At 54.2% G+C, this 21,525-nt stretch overlaps 7 protein-coding genes across 7 annotated transcripts; 4 read left to right on the plus strand and 3 right to left on the minus strand.

The window, feature by feature from the left end:
- The first annotated feature begins 1,338 nt into the window (after positions 1–1,338).
- CDEST_00058 (uncharacterized protein) lies at positions 1,339–2,528 on the plus strand. The gene has a single exon (XM_062916217.1). The coding sequence runs from the start codon at positions 2,237–2,239 to the stop codon at positions 2,525–2,527; it is 291 nt and encodes a 96-aa protein (XP_062772268.1). The 5' UTR covers positions 1,339–2,236; the 3' UTR covers position 2,528.
- A 3-nt stretch (positions 2,529–2,531) lies between these two features.
- On the plus strand, positions 2,532–5,603 carry CDEST_00059 (Putative chitin synthase, nucleotide-diphospho-sugar transferase). Its single transcript, XM_062916218.1, has 3 exons — positions 2,532–3,041; positions 3,094–4,671; positions 4,769–5,603. Exons 1-3 carry the CDS (start codon positions 2,892–2,894, stop codon positions 4,991–4,993), a joined length of 1,953 nt encoding a protein of 650 aa, XP_062772269.1. The 5' UTR covers positions 2,532–2,891; the 3' UTR covers positions 4,994–5,603.
- A 458-nt stretch (positions 5,604–6,061) lies between these two features.
- CDEST_00060 (uncharacterized protein) lies at positions 6,062–6,516 on the plus strand (the record flags this gene model as incomplete). The annotated part of the gene is made up of 2 exons (XM_062916219.1): positions 6,062–6,180; positions 6,237–6,516. The coding sequence occupies 2 exons, from the start codon at positions 6,062–6,064 to the stop codon at positions 6,514–6,516; spliced, it is 399 nt and encodes a 132-aa protein (XP_062772270.1).
- Positions 6,517–10,257: 3,741 nt separating this feature from the next.
- Positions 10,258–12,813, plus strand: CDEST_00061 (Putative chitin-binding, type 1, NodB domain, glycoside hydrolase/deacetylase, beta/alpha-barrel). The gene is made up of 5 exons (XM_062916220.1): positions 10,258–10,764; positions 10,824–11,061; positions 11,113–11,208; positions 11,263–11,411; positions 11,468–12,813. Exons 1-5 carry the CDS (start codon positions 10,499–10,501, stop codon positions 12,366–12,368), a joined length of 1,650 nt encoding a protein of 549 aa, XP_062772271.1. The 5' UTR covers positions 10,258–10,498; the 3' UTR covers positions 12,369–12,813.
- A 478-nt stretch (positions 12,814–13,291) lies between these two features.
- CDEST_00062 (Putative acyl-CoA thioesterase, HotDog domain superfamily) lies at positions 13,292–14,278 on the minus strand (the record flags this gene model as incomplete). The annotated part of the gene is made up of 1 exon (XM_062916221.1): positions 13,292–14,278. One exon carries the CDS (start codon positions 14,276–14,278, stop codon positions 13,292–13,294), a length of 987 nt encoding a protein of 328 aa, XP_062772272.1.
- Positions 14,279–14,669: 391 nt separating this feature from the next.
- CDEST_00063 (Putative amino acid transporter, transmembrane domain-containing protein) lies at positions 14,670–16,966 on the minus strand. The gene is made up of 2 exons (XM_062916222.1): positions 15,053–16,966; positions 14,670–14,997 (listed from the first exon to the last, which is right to left on the minus strand). The coding sequence occupies exons 1-2, from the start codon at positions 16,451–16,453 to the stop codon at positions 14,941–14,943; spliced, it is 1,458 nt and encodes a 485-aa protein (XP_062772273.1). The 5' UTR covers positions 16,454–16,966; the 3' UTR covers positions 14,670–14,940.
- Positions 16,967–18,422: 1,456 nt separating this feature from the next.
- Positions 18,423–21,044, minus strand: CDEST_00064 (Putative sodium/solute symporter, sodium/glucose symporter superfamily; the record flags this gene model as incomplete). Its single annotated transcript, XM_062916223.1, has 10 exons — positions 18,423–18,566; positions 18,653–19,155; positions 19,209–19,527; positions 19,609–19,779; positions 19,847–20,084; positions 20,138–20,221; positions 20,283–20,382; positions 20,452–20,638; positions 20,702–20,874; positions 20,939–21,044. The coding sequence occupies 10 exons, from the start codon at positions 21,042–21,044 to the stop codon at positions 18,423–18,425; spliced, it is 2,025 nt and encodes a 674-aa protein (XP_062772274.1).
- Between the last annotated feature and the right edge of the window lie 481 nt (positions 21,045–21,525).

Below are 21,525 nucleotides of genomic sequence, written 5' to 3' on the forward strand. Positions count from 1 at the left end.
CCTTTCCGGGTCTACCGCCAAACATTTGCCTAGCCGGCTGGCAGCAGCAGATTCGAAAGCCGAAGCCCTAGTTTTGTATGCGTAGGGGTCTCTCATAAAGCAGAGAAGAAAGCGTCGTCAGCTCTAATTACCCAAAGCAGACAGGACAACAGGCGGATGAGGACAAGAGTGAAAAGAAGGGTCCTCTTGGCCGGGTTTGACCCTCAACCACTTGGGTCCTGACATAAATTTTTCCTGGTCTCGGCTGCTCGAGGCCGTGCCACACTCTCAGACAAACCGTTAAAGGGGCCGATATTGGATGTAGATCCGACGAGGTAAGCGCCCGTGACAAGTCGAGGCGAGGCGAGTCGAGTCAAGTCCAGGTGTCGTTCAAGCTGAGTCAATGCCAACCATCATCCCATCCTTCCAGTCATCCGAAGTTTCTTACGGACAGGCTGCAGCATGAACCGTAGGTGCGGCTGCATTGGCTTCTTCCCATTAGGCTGCTTTGTTCATCCGGAAGCTGTCGGTCAGCGTCCGCGTCCGCGTCCGCGGACGGGGAACAGATGGTGGCTCGCACAAAAACGCACAACCGTGTGTGCCTGACCGACGGCAACAGCACCGCGGCTCCAGCCCTCCCTCCCCTCCCCTGGCCTTGTCGAAGCTCACCGGCTGGGTGCCCAGAATTCAAGCTTACTTGCGTGTGGAGAGTGAGATGTATCCATCTGCATGGAGCAGGCATGCAGCGTACGCAAAAACTCTCTGGTGCTCGCACCTACAGGTACTGTGCAACAATTCGTGGAGCCGGCGAATCCATAAACACGGGCTTGGCAAGCCGGGGTTGCTGTGACTTGGTTCGATTCACAGCTGTCTGCTACAGCTGCTGCAGCAACAACCTTGAGATGGTGGCCTTTTCGCCTCTCGGATCCTTCCACATAGCTTGCTTCTGCAGACAGAGAAAAGAGGTTGATGTGTCGTCTGTCTGAATCGAGACACAATCCCGGCAAGTCGAGCAAATGCCCAGGTCTAACCCAGGCCCCCAGCCAACACGCTGCATCTGCGGCTCTTCTTCCCAGCCTTTCTCCTCTTCTCCCTCCTCCCGCCTCTCCGGACCAGACCATTGAAGCGAAGATCAGCCGCGAATACTACCGGAAGAGTCCTGCCTGGATACCTTTGTGTGCCCCTCCCTCTAACCCTTCACCCCCTCCTCCCGGCTCTTAACCCACGCCCAAAATATCTTTCACAGCTGCACGATACAACTCGTACTCTCAAGCAGCGGTGTCCTGAAGTTGAAACTGACGTGTTCATTGTACAGGGGTTAGCGGGGCATCACCGCGCTAAGCAGATGGACCGGATCACCCAACATCGAGGCCCAACCCTGGTCGACCAAAGTCGACGCCGTTCCCCTTGTCTTGCTTAGCGAGCGGCTCCCGCCTTGGGATGTAGCACCGACCGTGCGTGAGCGTCTCCTGCTGCGCCATTTTGGGACGCCTATTCTTTCGTGCGTGCGGTTTTTTTTTTTTTCGTTGTTGTGTATGTTTCTTTTTGTTCCCGAATGTGTTGCTGTTTTTCTTCCGTTTCCATGCCACACGGCTCCAAGTCGTCGTTTGACGCCACATCACACCCCGGACGTAGCCGTGCCTTTTCGAGACATGAAGGCCGTTCCATGAGCGACTTCGTACTGCCCAAACCCTAGCTTCGCTTGATGCATACCTTGCTGGTCTACTTACTTGGTTGTAAACCGTCAGCCTATGGCGATCATGGCGCTCCTCGGGTTCAAGCGAATCTGCCGGACGACAGCCAGCAGCGGCAACAGCAATACAACAGACGCCGAGGACCGGACGACCATGTGCCAAGCGACCGGCGTCAACAAAGGGGCGTGTGAACGGCCCTTCAACCGTAGGTGCTGCTATTCATCCATCCATCCATCCATCCATCCACCTGCAGCCGCCGCTGTGTGTTGCTGAAGCCATGTTTTTTTTTTTTCTCTCTTTCTCATTTGAACATGGGCTGGCTGTCTCATCTCCACCACCAACCACACGCATGCTTGGAGGCAACGGGAACAACTTCAGCTTGCTCCGCTTGCCGGCCCTAATTCCCTCCCCCCTGCTGGCTACACATTCTCATATTCCCATGAGATGGCGCCGGATGGCGTTCGAGGTACCTCGTGGCCGTTTGAGTGGGCGGGAGTCGACTTCGCCCTGGCTTGCCTCATGCTGCTTGCCCAGCTGACGCTAGATGTCATGTCATTGTCGCCATGCCAAACCTTTCCGTTGTCCACTCAGCTCACAACTGCACCGAGGCGATAGTCTGTACTTGCGAGACATTGCCGTATGTCGTTCCCGTCAGAAAGCAAGTCCTGTCGGTTGATAGAGGCGAACCCTGGCGGTCCATGCCCGCCACACCCCCCGGCCGAGCTGCCCACCACCGGCACCGCTCGACTCTACCTGAGCCAGAGAAGGGCTTTGATTCCGAACCAGACTGCTGGTCGGGCCATCCTCTTCGTGAGCCTAGCTCCAAAGTCCAGCCTGGGTCCGCCGTGTGCTGATGTTACCTTCTTCTACCCATGCCGGGCCCTCTTTTTCTTCTTACCATCCTTTCCCGCAGGAATAAAGATTCGTCCTCCACTTCTCACTTTTCACTTTCCTCCTCCTCTTCGCTAGGAACTTTGCTCTGTTGCCTCCGGCGCTCATCACATTCGTTTTGTTGTTGGCCCGACTCTCAGGATCTTGCTTAGATCCCTGACATCCCCATCTTGCCCTCCCCCCCGCCTTCGTCCATAGTCTCTCTCACGCACATACTCTTTCTCTATCTGCGCTGCGTGTTGTCGATAATATCGTTGTCGTTGTCGAGCTCTTTTGGTTGAATATCGTTCACTCTTCACTGCCATCGTGTACTCGAACAACATCGATATGCGTCACCCGCCTGCACCCCCTCCACCCATTGGGGAGAGCAGCCGCCCTCCCCTGTCTCCCCTCTCTGGAGCAACAACACCAGCTCGCAGCCAGCGTAGTCTGTCTATTCCGCGGCCCTTTGGATCTCGAATCCAGTCGCAGGGCTCGGTAAGTCGATCTTGTCTCCTCTGCTTGGCCTGTCAATGTACTGACCTAGCAGTCTGTTGTTGGTTTCACCACGGAAGACTTGCCCTTTGGCGTCCGTACACCCGGTTCCTTCGGCCATCGATCATGGCAATCTCGCGGAGGCGAGTCCGCCGCCTCCTTCCAGTCGTCTGTTATGCAAGAGGAGGCAAAACTCAGGTGGGACTCTGACTCGGAGCTGAAAATGGTGTCCAAGTCCCTGTTGAGGTTCCAGAAGTGGTGCCTGCTCATCGGCCTGCTCTGTATCAATGCGGCGCTCATCTATGTGTCGTTCACGTACCACGTCGCCCACTACTTTTTCATGGTTCTGCTCAGCTCCAACACGGTGCTTCAGTTCATCATGATCGTCTTCATCCTTGGTCACTTTCTCTTCAAAACCATCTTCTTCTGCTTCCGCCGCAAGGAGAAGGTGCCGGAAACCCCCGAGAGAATGGTCATGCTTCTGCCCTGCTACAACGAGACCCTGGAGGAGCTCACCAGGTCCCTGGACTCTCTCGTCGTGCAGAAGAACATTGACGACCACCCGCGCATGATCTTCATCGTTGTCGATGGTAACGTCAAGGGCGCTGGCATGGCCAAGACCACCCAGGAGTATCTCCTCCAGGACATCCTCGAGCCTGGTCCGACGCGCTTCTTCGAGAACGGCTACCGCGCCCGCGACGGCCTCTTCATGCCGACCAAAATCCAGACCGGTTACTACAAGGGCATCCCGTACGTCTTCGTCGGCAAGCGTTACAACCAGGGCAAGCGTGACAGCCTTTGCTTTGCTCGTTCATTCCTGTACCACTTCCACAAGCGCTCCATCAACGTCATGACCATGTTCAGCAACGAGCTGTTCGAGCACCTGGGCAACGCCTTCGTCTCCCAGGGTATCGATAACGCCGAGTACCTGGTCGGAATGGACGCCGACACTGTGTTTGACGAGTACTGTATCTGGGAGATGTTGAGGGAGATCCGCAAGAACCCCAAGCTCGTCGGCGTCTGCGGCCACGTCTGCGTCGACTACGACGGCAGGAACTGGGGTCTCTGGTCGCTGTACCAGTCGGTCGAGTACTCGCAGACCCAGGGTCTCCGTCGCATGTTCCAGTCGCGCATCACCGGAAAGGTCAACTGTCTCCCTGGATGTTGTCAGCTGATCAAGATCGACGAGGCCACCTTTGGCGACGAAGTCCTCCGCCAGCGGTTCGGATACTGCCCCAAGCCCAACGACCTCATGACGCAGCACATCATGGGCAACTACTCCGAAGACTCGATCCACGCCAGCATCATCTTTTCGCTCTTCCCTCAGCGCCAGACCGCCCAGGCCCTCCGCGCCAAGGCTTTCACCATCGTGCCCCAGGACTGGAAGGTTTTCCTGTCGCAGCGCAAGCGTTGGGCCCTCGGCTCCATTTCTAACGAGTTCGTCATGATCTTCCGCCCCGGCATCATCCCTATCGAGCGTCTCCAGTCCATCATCGCTGTCATGACCTGGTTCATCACTCCCTTCATCATGGCCGCCGTCATCGCTTTGATCATCATTCTCATCCGCCGCGGCGACGAGCTTGTCCGAGACCCGGTTTTCATGTCGTTGTTCGCTCTTCTCCTGTTCAGATACGTAAGTTCCTTTTTTTGTGAAACTTTCTCCCTTGCCCCGAGGCCAAGGGTATCCCCCATCAATGGAGACAACGGTTTCTGACTGGTTTGTGTCGCAGATCTACTCCTTCTGCATCGGTTTCTGGCTGCCGAGAAACATGCTCGAGCGCATGCAATACTTCGTGGGCTACTTCTTCCACCTCTGCACGTCGCCGTTCCTCAACATGATCATTCTCGGATACTCGCTCGTGTACTCTGACGATTTCAAGTGGGGTAAGACCCGCGAGGTCGTCAAGGGAGACGACGAGAAGGTCGACGCCGAGGGCGGACGTGGCACTCTTTGAAAAAGCCCACCGCACCTTACTGATGTGCGGGGGACGTCGCCCCAGATCTCACACCAAGACAGAACTCGGCTGCTCAGCTGACTCTCGTTTTGTCGCTTTTTTTATATTGTTCAGTCATTCAAGTGGCGTTTTTTCATCTGGTTGAGGCAGGAAAATATGGGATCGCTAGACTCGTCAACCAGACGAATGGAATGGTGAGGGTGTGGGAGACATGGGTCATTATTGGACGGGGACCGAAACAAAAAGAAGTTGACATGACACCATCATGTCTGCAGAACATGCCGCCGTTCAGGAAACACGTATACTAGGGCTGCCTCGACCAGGATCGGCAAGCATTCATTCGTCTTTGAAAACATCACACCAACAGCCTTCGACCGCCCATTTCACATGTCGAGGGAGAGAGGGAGAGAGTCGGGGCTGGGAAAATCGTACATATCGGGGCTTCTTGTACAGACGGTGCTGGGGAACGGAACGGATGGCGACTAGGAGCCGAGCGCTGGCCCGGGCCCTTGGATCTTTTCGATTCTCTTCACGCTTTTCGATTCTTCACATTATCGCTTACCTCCCGTTGCACGTTGAGGTCGTGCCCGGCTATCCTCTTGAAGTTTTTTTCTCTCTTATTTTAATGTAATGTTTTGGGCCTGGCGGCCCCGTGGAATGACTCACGATGCATACATACCATTTTCCCGAGGCATTTATTTACCTTGCACAGAATGGAACTCATGAACATGACGTGAGACTTAACCCAACCACGGCCCGTCTTTGTTGATCTGTGTCGGATGTATTTGACGATTTCGTCGTTTTACGTGGCATCAGTTGCATATGGTGCAGCCTTCGCTCAATGAGAAGAAGCTCGACATGCGTGACGTTGTGACTATCACAACAGGCACGCAAGAGGCGCAACGTGTGTGGACGCCACACCACTCCTTTGGGTCAGAGGCCATTGAACACATGGCAGGTGGCCGGGAACGCCTTTTGGAGACACCAGAAACGGTAATGGTGGCGTTGCGAGGTGGCAGCTGAAGCCCGTCCATCGATTTTCTCATCACTCTCGTCACATGCGAATCCATGATTCTATTCCCATTTGGTCGCAATGCTGAGAGGCAGTATACTCACTTTGCACTCACTCCGCGACGTGAAGAAGAAATCCGTCGTTCCGCTGTTTACCTAGGTCACAACGAGAACGTGTGTCCCGTCCGTGCTGCGCTTTGACAACCCGCTCCTTTGGGACGAACCAACTTAGCCCAAGACCTCGTCGCTTAATCCATCTCAAGGGCCTCCGTCCGGGTCAGGGAGAGTCCAAGAACGACGTGCACGGGACGGGCGGGGGCGCTTCATGTCTCCCGTTGCCACTGAAGACCACACCCGCTTGTTGCATCTCCCCACCCGTCGTCGTGCCGCGCCTCACGGCGTCCGTGATTGTGGACGTGGGTAAAGGCGCCGACGGTGCCAAGCCGTCCCGTCTCCGAGCCGCTCATGACCCTAAGCAAGATAGCGTGAAGCGCCGCCGCGCCGTCAAGTGATGGGAGAGAAGGACGGAGGTGTGTGCCACGGGAAGCCGGTGGGTGGGGCCATCTGCGAATAACCTCATTTCCACCTCTCTGGCTTGGCAGGCGCGCCAAAAGCTAGAACAGGTACCCGAACCTCTCCGTCCATGATCTTCTGGGTATGTCGAGCAGCGCAGCCCGTTCTTGGCTTAGATGATGTGTTTCGGGGGGCTGCTTGGCCCGATTCAAATGACCAATTTCGCCCCGTCCACTCACCTTCTCCCGCTTTGATTCAGCCTCTTCAGACACAGACACCGGGGGGGCCCTGAGTCAGCACTGGTCTTTCCCGTCGCGTGGGAAAGGATCACAGATCTGAGTCGAGAAAACGAGGAGTGGATCACGACCGCCTCCTGGCGCGTAACGGTTCGGGGATCCATCTTGGACAGTGGCTTCGGTTCAATCGCAAAATTCAACCGCACCGACGACAAGTGGAGCAGCGGAACATGAGACCACAAATTCCAGTCTGGAGGAAGGGATTTCGAATGTCTTGTAGGTCCACCTGGGGAAGCGTTCCGGGGCGGACCTCCCCTCGTCTCCCGTCGATCTCTCGCGAGTCCTAATATCATCCACAAAAAAGACCCCATTCAACAGAGTGCAGGACAGTGGGCTTTGGTGGAGATGGAGGGGACAGGACGAGGTCTCGAACGAACACCATCCCACCAACATACGCACGTATGTGCGTGTACTGACTGACCGGGCAAGCAATCTTAATCTCTCGCCCCCTTACCTGGCTTTCTCGCCCGATGACATTTCGCACCATGAGAAGATTCGACGGGGTATTCCCAACTTGAGGAGAAGTAAAATTGCGCTTGTCCCCAGATATCCCCCCTCCATCCTCAGAGATTGACAAAACCCAGGTAAGACAAATACACATAGACAGACACATCCCGCCCCGGCTCGAAGCCCTGAGACCTGCCCGTTTCACCCCTCATCTCATCTAAACCCGTCGCCGTATTCGAGCCACAATCACCGGTACGAGGTCTCACAGGCTGCTCGGTTCCTTGACAAGGAAGCTTGTTTGAGTGTGTCACAACGACGGCATGGCGGGGCCTGGGAATACGGGGCTAGGGGCACTCAGCACTGACAAAATGAATGCCGCCATCGTCATAGCCATCATGCCGGCCGACTTCTTGGCATCAGTCTCATATCCAACGAAGGATACCTGCCCGGCGGTGGAGCTGAAGGAAGAAAAATTTTCTCTAGGATGGTATTTTTTATTTTATTTTCTCTTTCCTTTTCTTTCTCCTCGGCTGTCATGTGTAACCCTCTGTGAAAGGCCAACCGACGGTTTGTGAGCTGCACAGCGCTTCAGCTGCGCCGCGATGCAGCATAATCCATGCGTCAGGGTGGTGTGAGAGCGAACAACATCGCGCGCCTGCTACAGGCAAGGGAGGGAGGCGTCAGCCCTAGCCAGCGCTCCGTTGGCCGGGTACTTAGCCCGGAGTTGATCTTATTGTCGCTGCTGTGACCCGTGGCATCATGATATCGGGTTACGAAATTCAAATGCGGGAAAACTGGTGAACTATCAGGCTTTCCTCCCCACTTTCCCTCATCCCCCCCTTCGCCCCTAAATCCATGCTGCGGTGCCCGATGGTCTGATGGATGTGCTGGGTAACGAGAATGTGGTTGGTTGTCTCAAAAGCCTGGGCGAACCCGTGTCTGCACGAAACTGGAGCAGCCACTTGCAAAAGGGGAGTCCTCACTCGAGATTTGGAGCGACGGAGGCATCGCACCAGGAGGATGTCCGCCAGCCATCACGATTCACAAACTGCCATTTGACTGTCCACTCGCCGTCACACAATGACTCCCACCGTGAGCGTCGTATCGGTAGATGGGCAAACCAGGTCGGCAGAGCGTACTCACACAGAAGGTCATAGTCGTGAAGGCCATAGGTCATGGCGATACCCTCGTGAAACAGATAGCCAAGAGACCATGGCTGCTCCAACGAGAATGACTGTGAAAACCCCAGAAGGTTACCTCACCAGACCCCTGGTTGCTGTCATCAGCCAGTGCCCGGCAGAGGAAGCGCCCTGGAGGATCCCCACTGCAACAGGACGGATACAGTACCTATAGCACCCACGTTCCTTCGTTCCAAGGCTGGGCTCACCCATAAATCAGCACCTAGGCGCGCACTGATGGACTGCCAAGCCAATAAATCCGGCAGGTCAGGGGGCGGCCGCGGAACGTGGCAGAAGCTGGAGCCAGTGCTTCGAAGCTTAGTGGTTTCACCCTGCTTGTCCCCCGATAGGCCTCGACTCACCGCCGGTGACAACTACCGGGTTTTTTGTTCATAAAGGGGCTTTGGGGTGTGTCATTGATTATTGCATAGGAGTATTACGGTTTATTCACCTTCTTATACCATGCTACCGCGTACGGGGTGGACCCGCCGCCTCGGTCGTGCCCCGTATTCCCCTGTTGCCCCGCCTTCCGCCCCCGGCTGACTGTAAGATGTTACCGCGCTCTCACTCATCCACTTACGCCCTTTCGCGTCGCGTCTTGTTCTTCTCCCCTCGTCGTTGAACGCTACCTCGCGGATACTAACCAACTGTAGAAATAGTGACTGCGTCTCATCATCCACTGCCCATCCTTCCATCTTACCTGCATGAAAAAAGTTGGATGAGCTCCAAAAAAAACCTGGTATTCAAAATCCACGGAAGACTTGTAGGTCGTGACGGCGGCGCACTCCGCCCTCGGCAATGGATCAATGCTTCCATGCGTAGATGTTGGCCAGTTGCTGGGGGGGGAGCGGCCCCGGCGGCCCCAGCAAAGGAATCAAACCCACTCATATTCATTATGCTGCCGCCATCCACAGCGCTGTTGCGCGACCGATCTGCAAGGCAAGGCAAGGCACAATGCAGCACGAGGCAGAAGTAACTCGTCCTCGTTCTCTCAGATTATCGATTGTTTCTTTCAAAATGCTCTGCTTCATGCTTCACGTTCCGCCCGAGCTTGAAGTCGATCCTGGCTTACATCCATTGTGCAGCATTTTCTCAGCCCGACTTTATAGAATCATGCGTGTGACCAATATTGTCAGCGCCGCTGTTGATCGACACAGCCGTCCAGACCAGATGACTCCGGTGCCGCCAAGGCAGCAGGTCTTCGTGGACCACTTGCGAGACGCACTTCGAGCTACCAAGATGCGTGGTTGATTTTTCCTTGGCTCAAGTGGCGTCCAGAAAAAACTGCCGCAGCATCCACCCATCGAGGATCCATCGCCCACCACCGTCGGCGTCAGGTTTCCATCGTTCGGTATGTGGTTCAGCCGTGCGCTAACCTTCCCCATGGTTTGTTTTGATGTCGTATCCCCGTTGCTTTTCCCTCACACCTGCTGCACACAAACACTCCCACTCCAGCTCGTATTAGGAAGCCCAAGAAAAGAGGAGACTAATATAGCCGCGTACCGACAGAGGGGGGCCCGACCAGATGGGCTGCCGCCATCAAGCCACCCTGGCGTGTGGCATAACCTTGCGACTTTGGCGCTGTTTTTCTCTGCCTACCTGATCTGATCTGCCCTACACGCTTCCCTAGAGCCTCTCTTCCTTTTCCTCTCCCTCTCTCCGAGCTGGAGGAGGTAAGCTACTGTCCCAACATGCAGCCGTGCTCATGCCTGGCCAGGGTCGTATTTCAGTCCATATCTCAGCTGCCTTGTTCCTAGCTCGTCTCACTTGCCCGCCGAGTTACCTCTGCATGTTATATAACATATAAGGTCCGGTCCTAAATGATCTAGCTTGCCTCGCAATTCTCCAGGATCACGGTGTGAGCAAGTCGTCAAGAGCAGTGTTTGCCAGGTTCATTCTCTGCTGCTTTCGTGTCTATTGTCCCAATTTGGCTCGGCTTCTTCTTCACTGAACTTTGCCCTGCCATATTCCACTCGCTTAACCCTTTTGCCTCAACACACATCGTCGTTGTCGTCGTCGTCGTATATACGTTGGTCACCAGAGCTCCCCTTTTCATCATCATGCATTTTACCACTCTCGTTTTTGCCGCAAGCTGTGGCCTGGTTGCAGCCCACGGTGGCGATGGACTGCCACTGCCCAACATAATGGCAGGCAGAGGTGCAATGCAAGACTTCACCTCGGCCCGCCGCCAGATTCAGCGTCGCGCTGCACACGTCGAGCCCGTCCGTGAGGCTTCGGAGCTGGAGAAGCGCCAGTCTGTGGGCCGTTGCGGTCCCAACTTCAACAATCAGGTCTGCGATTCCGGATACTGCTGTTCCAGCGCAGGGTACGTTGCTCTTTTGGCCTTGAACATCCCAAGATTCCGAGACACTGACATTGCGACAGTTGGTGTGGGCAAGGATACCTCTACTGTTCAGCGCCATCGTGCATGATCGAGTATGGTCCCGCGTGTGATGCCAACATCCGTCCCGACGGACCGGATACGGCGAATGTTGCTCGTCCCAAGATAGGCGCCGTTCCGTATGGCAAGGCCATCTACCACTGTGAGCGTTACGGCGATATCGCTCTCACTTTCGATGATGGCCCCTACATATACACTGAAGATCTCTTGAACAAGCTCAAGGTATGTTTTGGACCCGTGACGACGGTCAACGCGCCACTGACACACATGCAGGTATACAACGCCAAGGCCACTTTCTACATCACGGGTAACAACCTGGGCAAGGGCAAGATTAATGACCCGGCCACCAAGTGGCCTGCTCTCATCAAGGTTTGTCTTCATCTCCTCTTTCCGTCTGAACGTTGGTTAACGCTGTTCTTCTAGCGCATGGTTGCCGAAGGCCATCAGATCGCCAGCCACACCTGGTCGCACCAGAGACTCACCACCGTGAGCGCCGAGAAGTTCCGCAATCAGATGATCTACAATGAGATTGCTTTTGCCGACCTTCTGGGTTACTTCCCAACTTACATGAGGTATGCTGCATCAACTTTTGAAAAATGTTATGTTCATCATCCCTAACGTGCCTCAGACCTCCTTACTCGGCCTGCGATGCCACCTGTGAAGGTTACTTGAATGACCTCGGGTACCACATCACCTACTTCAACCTCGACACCGAGGGCTACCTGCATGACAGCGCCAACTTGATCGAGAGCTCCAAGGACATCTGGGACAGCAAGGTTGAGGGCAAATCACCCGCCAACAACAAGTGGCTCCACATCGAGCATGACCCTGTTTACCAGACCGTCTACAACCTGACCGACCACATGCTTGAATCCCTCTTCCGCAACGGTTTCCGTTCCGTCACCGTCGGTGACTGCCTCAACGACCCCAAGGAGAACTGGTATCGCTCCGTCGGTAACACACCGCCTTCTAGCAGTACCCGTGCCTCCACCCTCGCCCCCGGCACCACCACCTCCACCTCCACCACATCCGCCTTGTCCACTCCTACGGGTAGCCTCACCCCTTCCAAGGACGGTCGCTGCGGACCCAAGTTTGGCGACACAACCTGCATCAACGAGCCCGGCGCGACCTGCTGCTCTGCCGCCGGCTGGTGCGGAAACACTGCTGACCACTGCGGCGCCGCCTGCCAGCCCCTCTACGGAAACTGCCAGATCTCGTCGGCCAAGGCCTCGACCTCGAGCGTCCGTGCCAGCTCTGCGTCGACGTCCCGCGCGCCGTCTGCGTCGTCTTCTACCCTGGCACCAGTCCCCGCCTCCTCCCGCACTAGCACCTCCGTAGGGGCTTCCGGCACGCCGGTGTCTCCTCCCTTGAGCACCAATGGCCGCTGCGGTACTACGCAGGGAGGTACTACGTGCATCAAAGAGCCCGGCGCGACGTGCTGCTCCAAGTACGGCTGGTGCGGCGCCACCGCGGATCATTGCGGCGCAGGATGCCAGGCTGGTTTCGGTACCTGCAGCGCGTCCAAATAAGGTCTCAGAGATCTGTCTATATCTCACGATTTCTGTCCATGGCTTCATTTCTAGTTTTCTCGTGTCCCATCATATCGATGTATGGATGAATATTTAGTGTGTAATGTGTTAATAGGTGGGTGAATGGTTCACCCAAGAAGCCTTCGGGGTATGTTTTTCGGCGTCAAGGTCAAGCGGAGTAGGGTGGAAAGGGGCATCGAGTGCAAGGGTCGACGACATGAAAAGCATTCATGGACATGATTTGATGTTCAGGTCAGACTGGGAACAGTCAAGATGCCAACATATTCATTGATTTTAAACTCTCTACGCAAGCTGTTGAGATCGATCCACGGCGACCGATGATTGCAACGAGACTTACCTACATCCGAAATGTTGCCGGTCGAGTAGTTGGGGTCTGATAAAAACAAAGCATGTTTACCGTTGCTTCAAATCTACTTTCTTCGCTGGTCGAAAGACTACAGCAGTTCGGGACAGATGCTGCAATTTTGAACGCCCGCAAGGTAGCGGCTCGGTGGATCCCGACCGATATGGGGCCGTCCCGGACGCAACCATCCGACGCATCCGGAAGCTGGAATACTTCCTCCGACACTGCGAAGAAGCAGGCCTAATTGACCATGCAAAATGAAACAATGTGTACAGTTCTCACTTCAATGGAAGTTATTCGACTACTCTAGTTAACCCCCCCCCCCCTTTGAAGTTATCTTAGAACAGTCCAAGCTCATGGGCAGCTGAAATTTGCACAGCTAGTTCTTAGTGGTATGCAGTACATGCGAAATAACTCTGTCTATAGCATTGTTGGTGTCTAGAAATGATGTCCACATAAAGCCATCCCAGGTGCTTCAAATAGTGGACCCGCCAAAATTTACGACGCATGCAACCAGAAACGACCTTGTCAACTCCGCGCTCCAAAATGTGTAAAAGCACTAAAGGGACGCTCGGGCAGCACTCTTCGGAGGCCGCATGATGGACTGCTGAGTCATGGTCGCCACCATGTTCCCATCTTGATCCCAGAGGCGGGCCTCGGTGTAGGTTCGTCCGTCGTTGCCTGCGATGGTCTTCAACTCTTTGAGGTACCACTTGCTCATGTCGAGCTCCCCGGTGAAGAACCTCAGGGCGAAGTCGAGCGAGGAACAGGGGCCGGCGTCGTCGAGGTACCTGTTGGTGTGCGTCAGGGGTATGAAGGCCAGAGCTCCGTCCAATATGAAGCCGAGTCCAGCGAACTGGTCCTGGAGGCGCTCAAGGGAGTGCCGGCATCGGAACCAGTCGGCGGATGTCTTCGAAGTAAGGTCCAGATGGTGCTGGGGCGTCTTGGCCGTCTTCGCCATGCCGAAAAGGTTGTTCGGGCCAACGGTCTCTGGTACGCCTCGGGTCTCGAAAAAGCGGTTGTTGAAGCCGAAGGAAGCTATGAATAACTTGGCCTCGTTTTCTGTCACCAGCCCCCTTCGCACCTTGTCCTTTATCCCTTCCTCAACCGTGAGGCACTGCTCAGGTGAAGAGTAAACCATGGATGGCGGTGCCGAATATACCAAAAGAGAAGTCTCCTCTTTCACTTGGAAGTCGGCGAGCATGACCATGCACAACCTCGACTTGCCGTCGTCCAGATCCTGGCTGATCTCGACGATCCTAGTGGCGAAGGTCCTTGTGTCGCGTACCCTGCGGACGGAGCACCTCAGTTTTCGGTCAGTCAGGGCCGGGCCGAGATAGTTGCCCGTGGTCGAGTAGAGGAGGTACTTTGGCTGTACGGTGCTACATGCCGCCTGGAGACCAATGCTGATAGCGCAGCCTCCGTAGGCGATGTTCGCCGCGTTTCCCATGCGGGCGGGGTTGACGCGGCTGATGAACTGGTCCGAACCCAGGTCGTCCACCGCGACCTGCTCCTGTAGGGTGTTGGCCATGGCGGAGTCAGACATGTTTAGTGATGCTTTCGATCGACGTGTCGGGATGGCCCGGCCAACTCTGTGCACTGAAAGTTGGGACGATACTACACTGTTGCTTTTTAATTTAAAGATGCTGTGATCAGTAATCGTTCTGCGATGCTGACATGCCGAGTCGCAGATGGTCACGTCGACGCCGCGCCGCATCCAAGAGTTCGCAGCGGGGGGTGCCGCTGTCAGCCGAGGTTGGATTCGGAGGGATGCGACAACGAACAGGATGACACGTGTGTGGCTTGGCTTCGATGTATCCGGGTGGCTGGAGGTGATGCTCCGGGGAGCCTCGGTAATAAGTGGGGATACAATCGGAAAAGCCGCCCAGCGACCAGCCGTATATGTCCGTAGACGTTTATGATAATTGGATGCAACCTTCCCGAAAGATTCCTTTCATAATATTATGACATCGAGTTGCAACAGAAAAAAATTCGGGGCCTGAGTTATGCCCGGGTTTGCATCACATTTCACCACAGCTCTCAGTTAACGGCGTAGCGTTGCGAGGCTTGCCAAAACAGGCCCGAATGATGAAACTCGCGATCATCTGTGGGTGAGCAACGGTTTCTTCCACTGGTGGGTATCTCATGACCGAGTCTCAAAGGACTCGCTAAAACTAGTAATTGTATACGTGTATAGTATCCTGTAATCTAAGACGATCGGCATGCGAATGGCTTGTGAGCACTGCCCGAGTTTGTCTCGTTGATCTGCGAATGATTAGTATGGGAAAGTTGCCAGCGTATATTTTGAGCAGCGACTTACAATGTCGACAATGGTCGAGTAAGTGCCAGCAACCAAAGTCACAATACCAACGATGAAGGCCAGAATGCTTCCAAGACTGATGAGGATGTTCTCGCGGGCGAACCACTTGCCCTTGCAGAGGATCGCGAACCACATAATGCCAGGAATGTAGAACGAGAATCCGGAAACGAACAGGGCAGAAGCCAGCGAAAGCAGGTCCGAGAAGATGGGAATGGCCTCGGCAATCACCCAGGCGATGAGAGTGAAGATAACCACCAGGATGATCCAGCTGGCCCAGCCCATAGGAGTGTTGATGTACTTGAGATGCGAGTTCTTGTACATGCGACCGTGGATGTATCGGAGGGCAACAGTTGAGTTGATCGAACCGGAGATGAAGATGACCGGGAGGGCGACTCCAAAAGCAATCTTCGAAATGAGCGGTCCGGCAGAGAGAAGAGCCGGGGACTGAACCGAGGGACCAATGAAAGCGTAGCAGAGGGCGCCAGTGATGGTGTAAATGGAGATCTGGATCCCGCCGGATGCCCAGATGGACTTCATGTAATCGGTAGGCGTATGCATTTCGTCCATGAAGGAGAATTGGCCAATGGCAAAGCTGAAGGCGAAGATGATGTTGCTAACGGCAACAAAGGCCTCGGAGAAGGAAACCCCCTCCCTGGGCCAAGCAGACCATTCGACGCCCGAAAGACCACCGGGGCCCTTGTTAGCCTGGATTCCGGTGGCGATGATGGTAATTCCAATAGCAGCAACGATGGAGACGAAGTCGATGTAACCGAGGATGGCGACCTCGGTGAACGAAGGCGGGATGGCGAGGATGAGGAGGATGATGGCCGACACCGCCGAGAAGACGATGGAGCAGACGTGGCCGCCGTTGATGTCGAGCAGCGCAATACTGCCGGTGAGGGCGTGCGATCCCACAACCATGACGAGCTCGAGGACGAGGGCAGCTCCGAAGATTTCGTATCCGATGCGTCCGTACCGGCCGAACAGGAGCCTTCCAGCCTCGGCATAGTTGGCGACGTGGGGGTGGGCCAGCTTGACGCGGCCAACGAGGTAACTGGTGAAGATGGAGAGCATGCCGATAGTGATGGTGAGGAAAACACCGGGGAACATGCCGAGCGTGTGGTAGGCCGAGGGCAAGCTGAGGGCGCCCAGGGCGACGGCCTCGACGATGGTCACGATCGCCAGGCGCTTCCATCCCAGACGGTGGAAATGAGCGCTGCCCTGCGCCGCGATCTGCTTCAGCCGGGCGTCGTTCAGCTCATCGCTCGTCTCGCCGAGCATCGTGTTGTCGTTCACCGGCCAAGGGTTGGGGGGCTGGCTGTTCTCGGCGTCCGAGCCGTCCTTGCTCTTGGAGCCCTTGTTGCGGCCGAAGCTGGGAGTGTTGGAGATGTCGTCCGTCATGGTGGGAGGATCTTTCGTTTGTTTCAACCCGCGGCCAAGTAGAGGTTAGGATTGGTGGACGAGAGTTTGGAACGGAGGTCCGGGAAGAGAGGATCGAGGAGAAGGGGGAGGAGGAGAAGCCAACGAGGAAACGAAGAAGACTCGAGGGGGCAAAAAACCAGGCACTACGCGTCTGACGTTACTTTCTTTTTAAACCGTGATACCAAGGCGCGAGTCAGATGGATTCAGGGTCCACATGGTCGTAGATGGACTGGATTCATCCTTGACGAGAGGCTGTCGTCAGTCGCTCGCCCGGTGAAAGCCGGGCCTCCTCCACAGAATGATCTCGCCCCCCCATGGGCGGTACAGATAACACACATCCGTGGAGGGGCCTGCAAAACACGGGGAACGCATCTTTGGAGGTTGATAAGATCTAATTGTTTTGTGTCATTGTTGTCAAATGACCCCATTGTCTGTGAATTGCGAGGTCCCTTACTGGGCGTTCTTCGGCCGGTCTGTCATGACACACATGGGCAACATTGCTGAGGACGTGTTGATCGAGTTTCGATGCCGTAAAAGAAGCTTTGCATGGCATGGTTGAGCCGCGCTAAGAGATCCGCACGGCGGTTCCTGATGGAGCCTTTTCTCGATTCGGAAACACAAGCGAGGAGCTTTTAGGTAAAAGATGGAGCCCGTTGCGGCTCCCGTGAACGATCCAGATGAGTTGCAAAAGAATTTTCCTGCTGCAAAGCCGAGCAAATACCGCCGCTAGCCACTGCGGCAACGCGGACGTCGCCGTCGAGTGGTTTTTTTTTTTTCTCACTGTGTGTGCCTTTGCCACGGATTCTGTCCGGAGGCCCAAGCGGAGCCGGATTACGTCCGTGAAACTGTCTCCATTGGGCAGACTCATCGGGTTGTACGTTTCTTTTCAAGGACTGGTCCTGTTGAAGGGCGGCCTTCATTTGTCTGTCTTTGCGGCCTGGCAACTGACCAGATGAACCTGCTCGCCGCTCCACAGAGATAACGAGCGAGCATGGGGTTTTTTTCTTGTTACTCGTGTCGAACAGATCCGATTGTCCGGGCAATGATGGGGTTTGCAGGACTGGACGCGCGCTTGTCTCAAGAACCCTTGCGCATATTTTGAGAAGGTCAAGTGTGGTCGGCATCGAAAGATAACGGCTGAACGGCTGGATGGCTTTAACTGCTTTTAGACTTGGCGCCTAGGTTTTGCTCCGAACTTCGATCCTGCGTATCCTGCGTCTCAGGTTTAGAAAGGGGGTGCGGTCTTTCAGCCAGGACACCCCGTCGGCATTTGATGGGTCTCATGTTGGTTCATCAGACTCGGTCTCCACGGCCCACAGGTGACCGCTTCAGACTCGGCCTCCGCGGCTGTCGGATGACCACCCAATCTGTTCCGGTCGAGATCTTTGGGTGATTTGGATCACAGTCCACAACAAGAGGCTCATGACTTGTTTCTGTACTGCCAATTTTTACAAGCGTCGCTCATCACCATTCAGACAAGACCACTTGGCCCAAAACGGACCTCCAGCCAAAAGATTCTAAACCGTCCAAATTATGAGCTCCCTCCACCCAATTTTAAATGCTCTTGTTGTTACAGTCTTTCTTCGTTCTGTTCACCTTGGCTATATGCCACCCTTGGGTAAAACTGGCAAGAGACACAGCCGTGGCAATCACAGTGACAACCGCAGTCGCAGCTCTCTATCCACTTGACCCATCTGGCGCAGATAAGACACTTCTCAGGCAATAATCGTACTGATAGGCTAACAAGAATTAACCTTGTTTGTCCTGTTGCCAAGATCGACGATTGTATCTGCTGATGCTCTTCTCAGTCTTTAACTCTGAATGTCTTTGTTAGGGACAATCGGCTATGAAGACTCATTTTGCATTCTACAGTGTTAAACACAACAACGAAGTGAAGCAACGATGACTATAAAAGCGTCTTCAAACTTGCTTATGCTACTGGATTCTGCTAGAATCTGAAGTGAACCATATCTGAAAGGCTGTGCAGAACTGTTTTGATGTGACGCCGACCATCCCAGATGGGGTAGATACCAACTACAAATAGGGTTGACCACAGCCACAGTAATGACATAACTGTCCAGGCAGTGAAGAACTGTTTTTATGTTTGTGAGTGAACTTTCTTCAATCTTCGGAATGCGTAAAAAGGAAAGCTCAAAAGCGTGATGCCCAAATACATACCTCTCTACTGAAAACGTATTTGGCAGCATATATGGGCAGTGGCCAGAGTACCCAGTGACCAAGGAAAGTTGCAACAGCCCACCACAAGGCGTGTCGAGCCCAGCGGCGTTCCTTTTCGCCGTTGGGGACCTCAGAGACATCCGCCGCGGTTGCGAACTTTGCATTTTCTGCTCTGGCCTGATTGTCGGCCGTCTTGTCTACGTCGATAGCAAGCTTCTCTTGCTTGAAGTCGCTCCAGTTGTAGTTATCCGACCTGATAGAGGAGATAATTACACTGTAGAGCAAGGGACTGAGTAGTGAAGCCAAAGTGCCATACATGCAAGGCAGTGTTTCACCAGTCGAGGATATGGTTACCTCCCCAGAGAAAACATAGGCAGAGCCGAGCCATATACCGAGACCGGTACCCATTCCGAGAGAGGCAGAGCCGACAGCTGCAAGACCGCTTTGCTTACGCCAAGTAATGGTGAAGATGAGCGGGACAACCCCGGGACATGTGAGGACGCCTATGAGATTGGAGTGAGCGGTGTTAGACACATGACCTTATTCTTTGTCTTACCTAGCATATACAGCGTCCATCCCATATCAACCCCAATGTAATGAAACATTGAAGTGAAACCAGCGGCTAGCACACCGAAAGAGACGACGCCAAGATGCCCCCATTTTATGACTTCTTTGTTACCGGCATTTTTGTTGAAGTATACTCGATAAATGTCAAACGTCAGGATTGAGGACACAGCCAGGATCTGCGCTGATAGAGTGGACGTAACGGCCATGAATGTCATCAACAAGACGGCAACAGCGCCTCCTTTGCCGGCAACCGCAATTGCCACATAGGGTAGTGCGAGCCCACTAGTGACTTCTGCACTTGTCATTGACTGCATCTCATGTTAGCATACGGGAGTTTCACCTTTTGAGGGAAGGGGGGTGAGGAGTCAAAGGATCTGTTGTTTACTTACTCTTGGGTACGTTGGGAACACAGGCAAGGCTTCAAGACCCAGCGACGCCATTCCAACAATGGTACCGAGACACCATGGTATACCGAAGTACGAAATACCTCCGATAACGTATCCAGGCACAACAGCATGGGGCGACGCTGCGAATGCTTTCAGAAAATAGCCGGTGTCCATCTGGAAGCGTCAGCCTCAGTACTCTACATGCGACAGACTGTATCCGAGATCAGGTCTTTCAACTCACAACGACAGCTCCAACATTGGAGACGACCAGAATTATGGCAAAGAAAATGCCTTGCTGCGACGTCATGGTGAGAAGAGAGCCTTCATAGTTGCCGTCAATCACATGCTGCTCTTCAGCGGCAACGACCAAATCGTAGAGTCCACCAATCGAGCCTACATTCTCGGACATGAGGACTTTGAGTGTGAGCCAGCAACACAAGATAAGAATGATGAAGGTGTGTATATAGTCTGTGAGAAATCTAAATCGCCCTGTTAGTATCAGCCTCTTCTTCGCGATGCTGCAGAAACCTACGTGGCCTTTATACCCCCGACAAGTGTGTAGAGAACAACGCCGAGAGGCAACAAGAAAGTGGAAGCCATGATATGTATCCCGGTTCTAGTCGTTGGCGTTAGAATCTATCCGTAGATTGTCAACAAGGAAACGAGGTGAGACTCACAAGAAGGAAATGGCGGCCGATGCACCCAGGATCATGTTGATAGTGTTGAGGAGATTGTTGACCACGGCAAGAAAAGTGAAGCTCAGATGTGCAACATTACCTTCCATACTAGGTAGTCAGAGAACAAGTCTGGTTATGTGATGAGGTCGGAGGAGATCACTTTGCTCACCATATCGTATGCGGATGACTTCTAGAATGGTGTGTGCCTCTGGAACGCGTCTCTTGCAAACAACTCCAAGGTAGCCGAAAAAGACAATAACAGTTGAGCAACCTGCGCCGTACCAAAATGCACCGCTAAGACCGTAGCTGTAAGTCACAAGCACACAGCTCAGCAATGCTGTGCTCCACAACCATGACTGGAGGGCAAGCTAATCAGTCTCGAGACATCTCACGTAGTAGACAAGAGCGGGCCTACGAACCGACACAACGGCGGAAGCCACAAGGCCAGTCCGGACTTTCGGTCGGCCACCATAAACCTGCAAGAAAATCAGTATGCTGAGTCTGGGATCAGCTGATCGTTCAACTGACGTCTCGGCTTTTGAGTTGTCTTCGCTGAGGGTTCTCTTCAAAACGGACGTGACGCCCATCATGCCTTCGCTCATGTGACTTGGTCAGCTCTCCGTTGCGTGCAGATGTATTAGTTCAAAGCAACACACCAAACGCAAATGCGAGCCCAAGAGCGACGACGACGCCATATCCGACAGACTGGGGAAGCGGAGCAGGCACCACGGAAGTCTCGTCTGACCGTGTAGAAAATGCCATGATTTTGGTGTCGGAAGCTTGTTGAATCTCAGATTTAACAGAACAATATTGCCGACATTCGATTCCATGTCAAGTTGGCCCTACCTACTTGTTCATTGACAACCTCTTAATACATAAAATCAACCTCCAATGCCATGTTTGTTTGCTCATTTGAGAGTCCGATAGCGTCATGAGAATAAAGCAAGGGTCAAAAGACGTAAAATTCAAGTACGATGAGACCATACTGCTTGGACAAGTGTTGAACAACCGTACTCTCAGAGCACCAAGCCCATACAAGTCATCGAGTCCGCAAAGCTGCCGGCATTTTTCCAGACAGGATGGGACCCTGGGCGTTAGGGATCCAATCCAAAGACAAAATCTGGGGTCCGGACCAGGGCCGCGTCTTGGCTTCCTGATGCGGTTTGGCGCCGATCATACAATCTGCCGGCCTCCCGGTCCGCCGGGTCCAAGTTTTGATAAGAAACGCCCCCCCGCTTGACAA

Source organism: Colletotrichum destructivum, chromosome 1, assembly GCF_034447905.1.
Source record: "Colletotrichum destructivum chromosome 1, complete sequence".
Taxonomy (NCBI): Eukaryota; Fungi; Ascomycota; class Sordariomycetes; order Glomerellales; family Glomerellaceae; genus Colletotrichum; species Colletotrichum destructivum.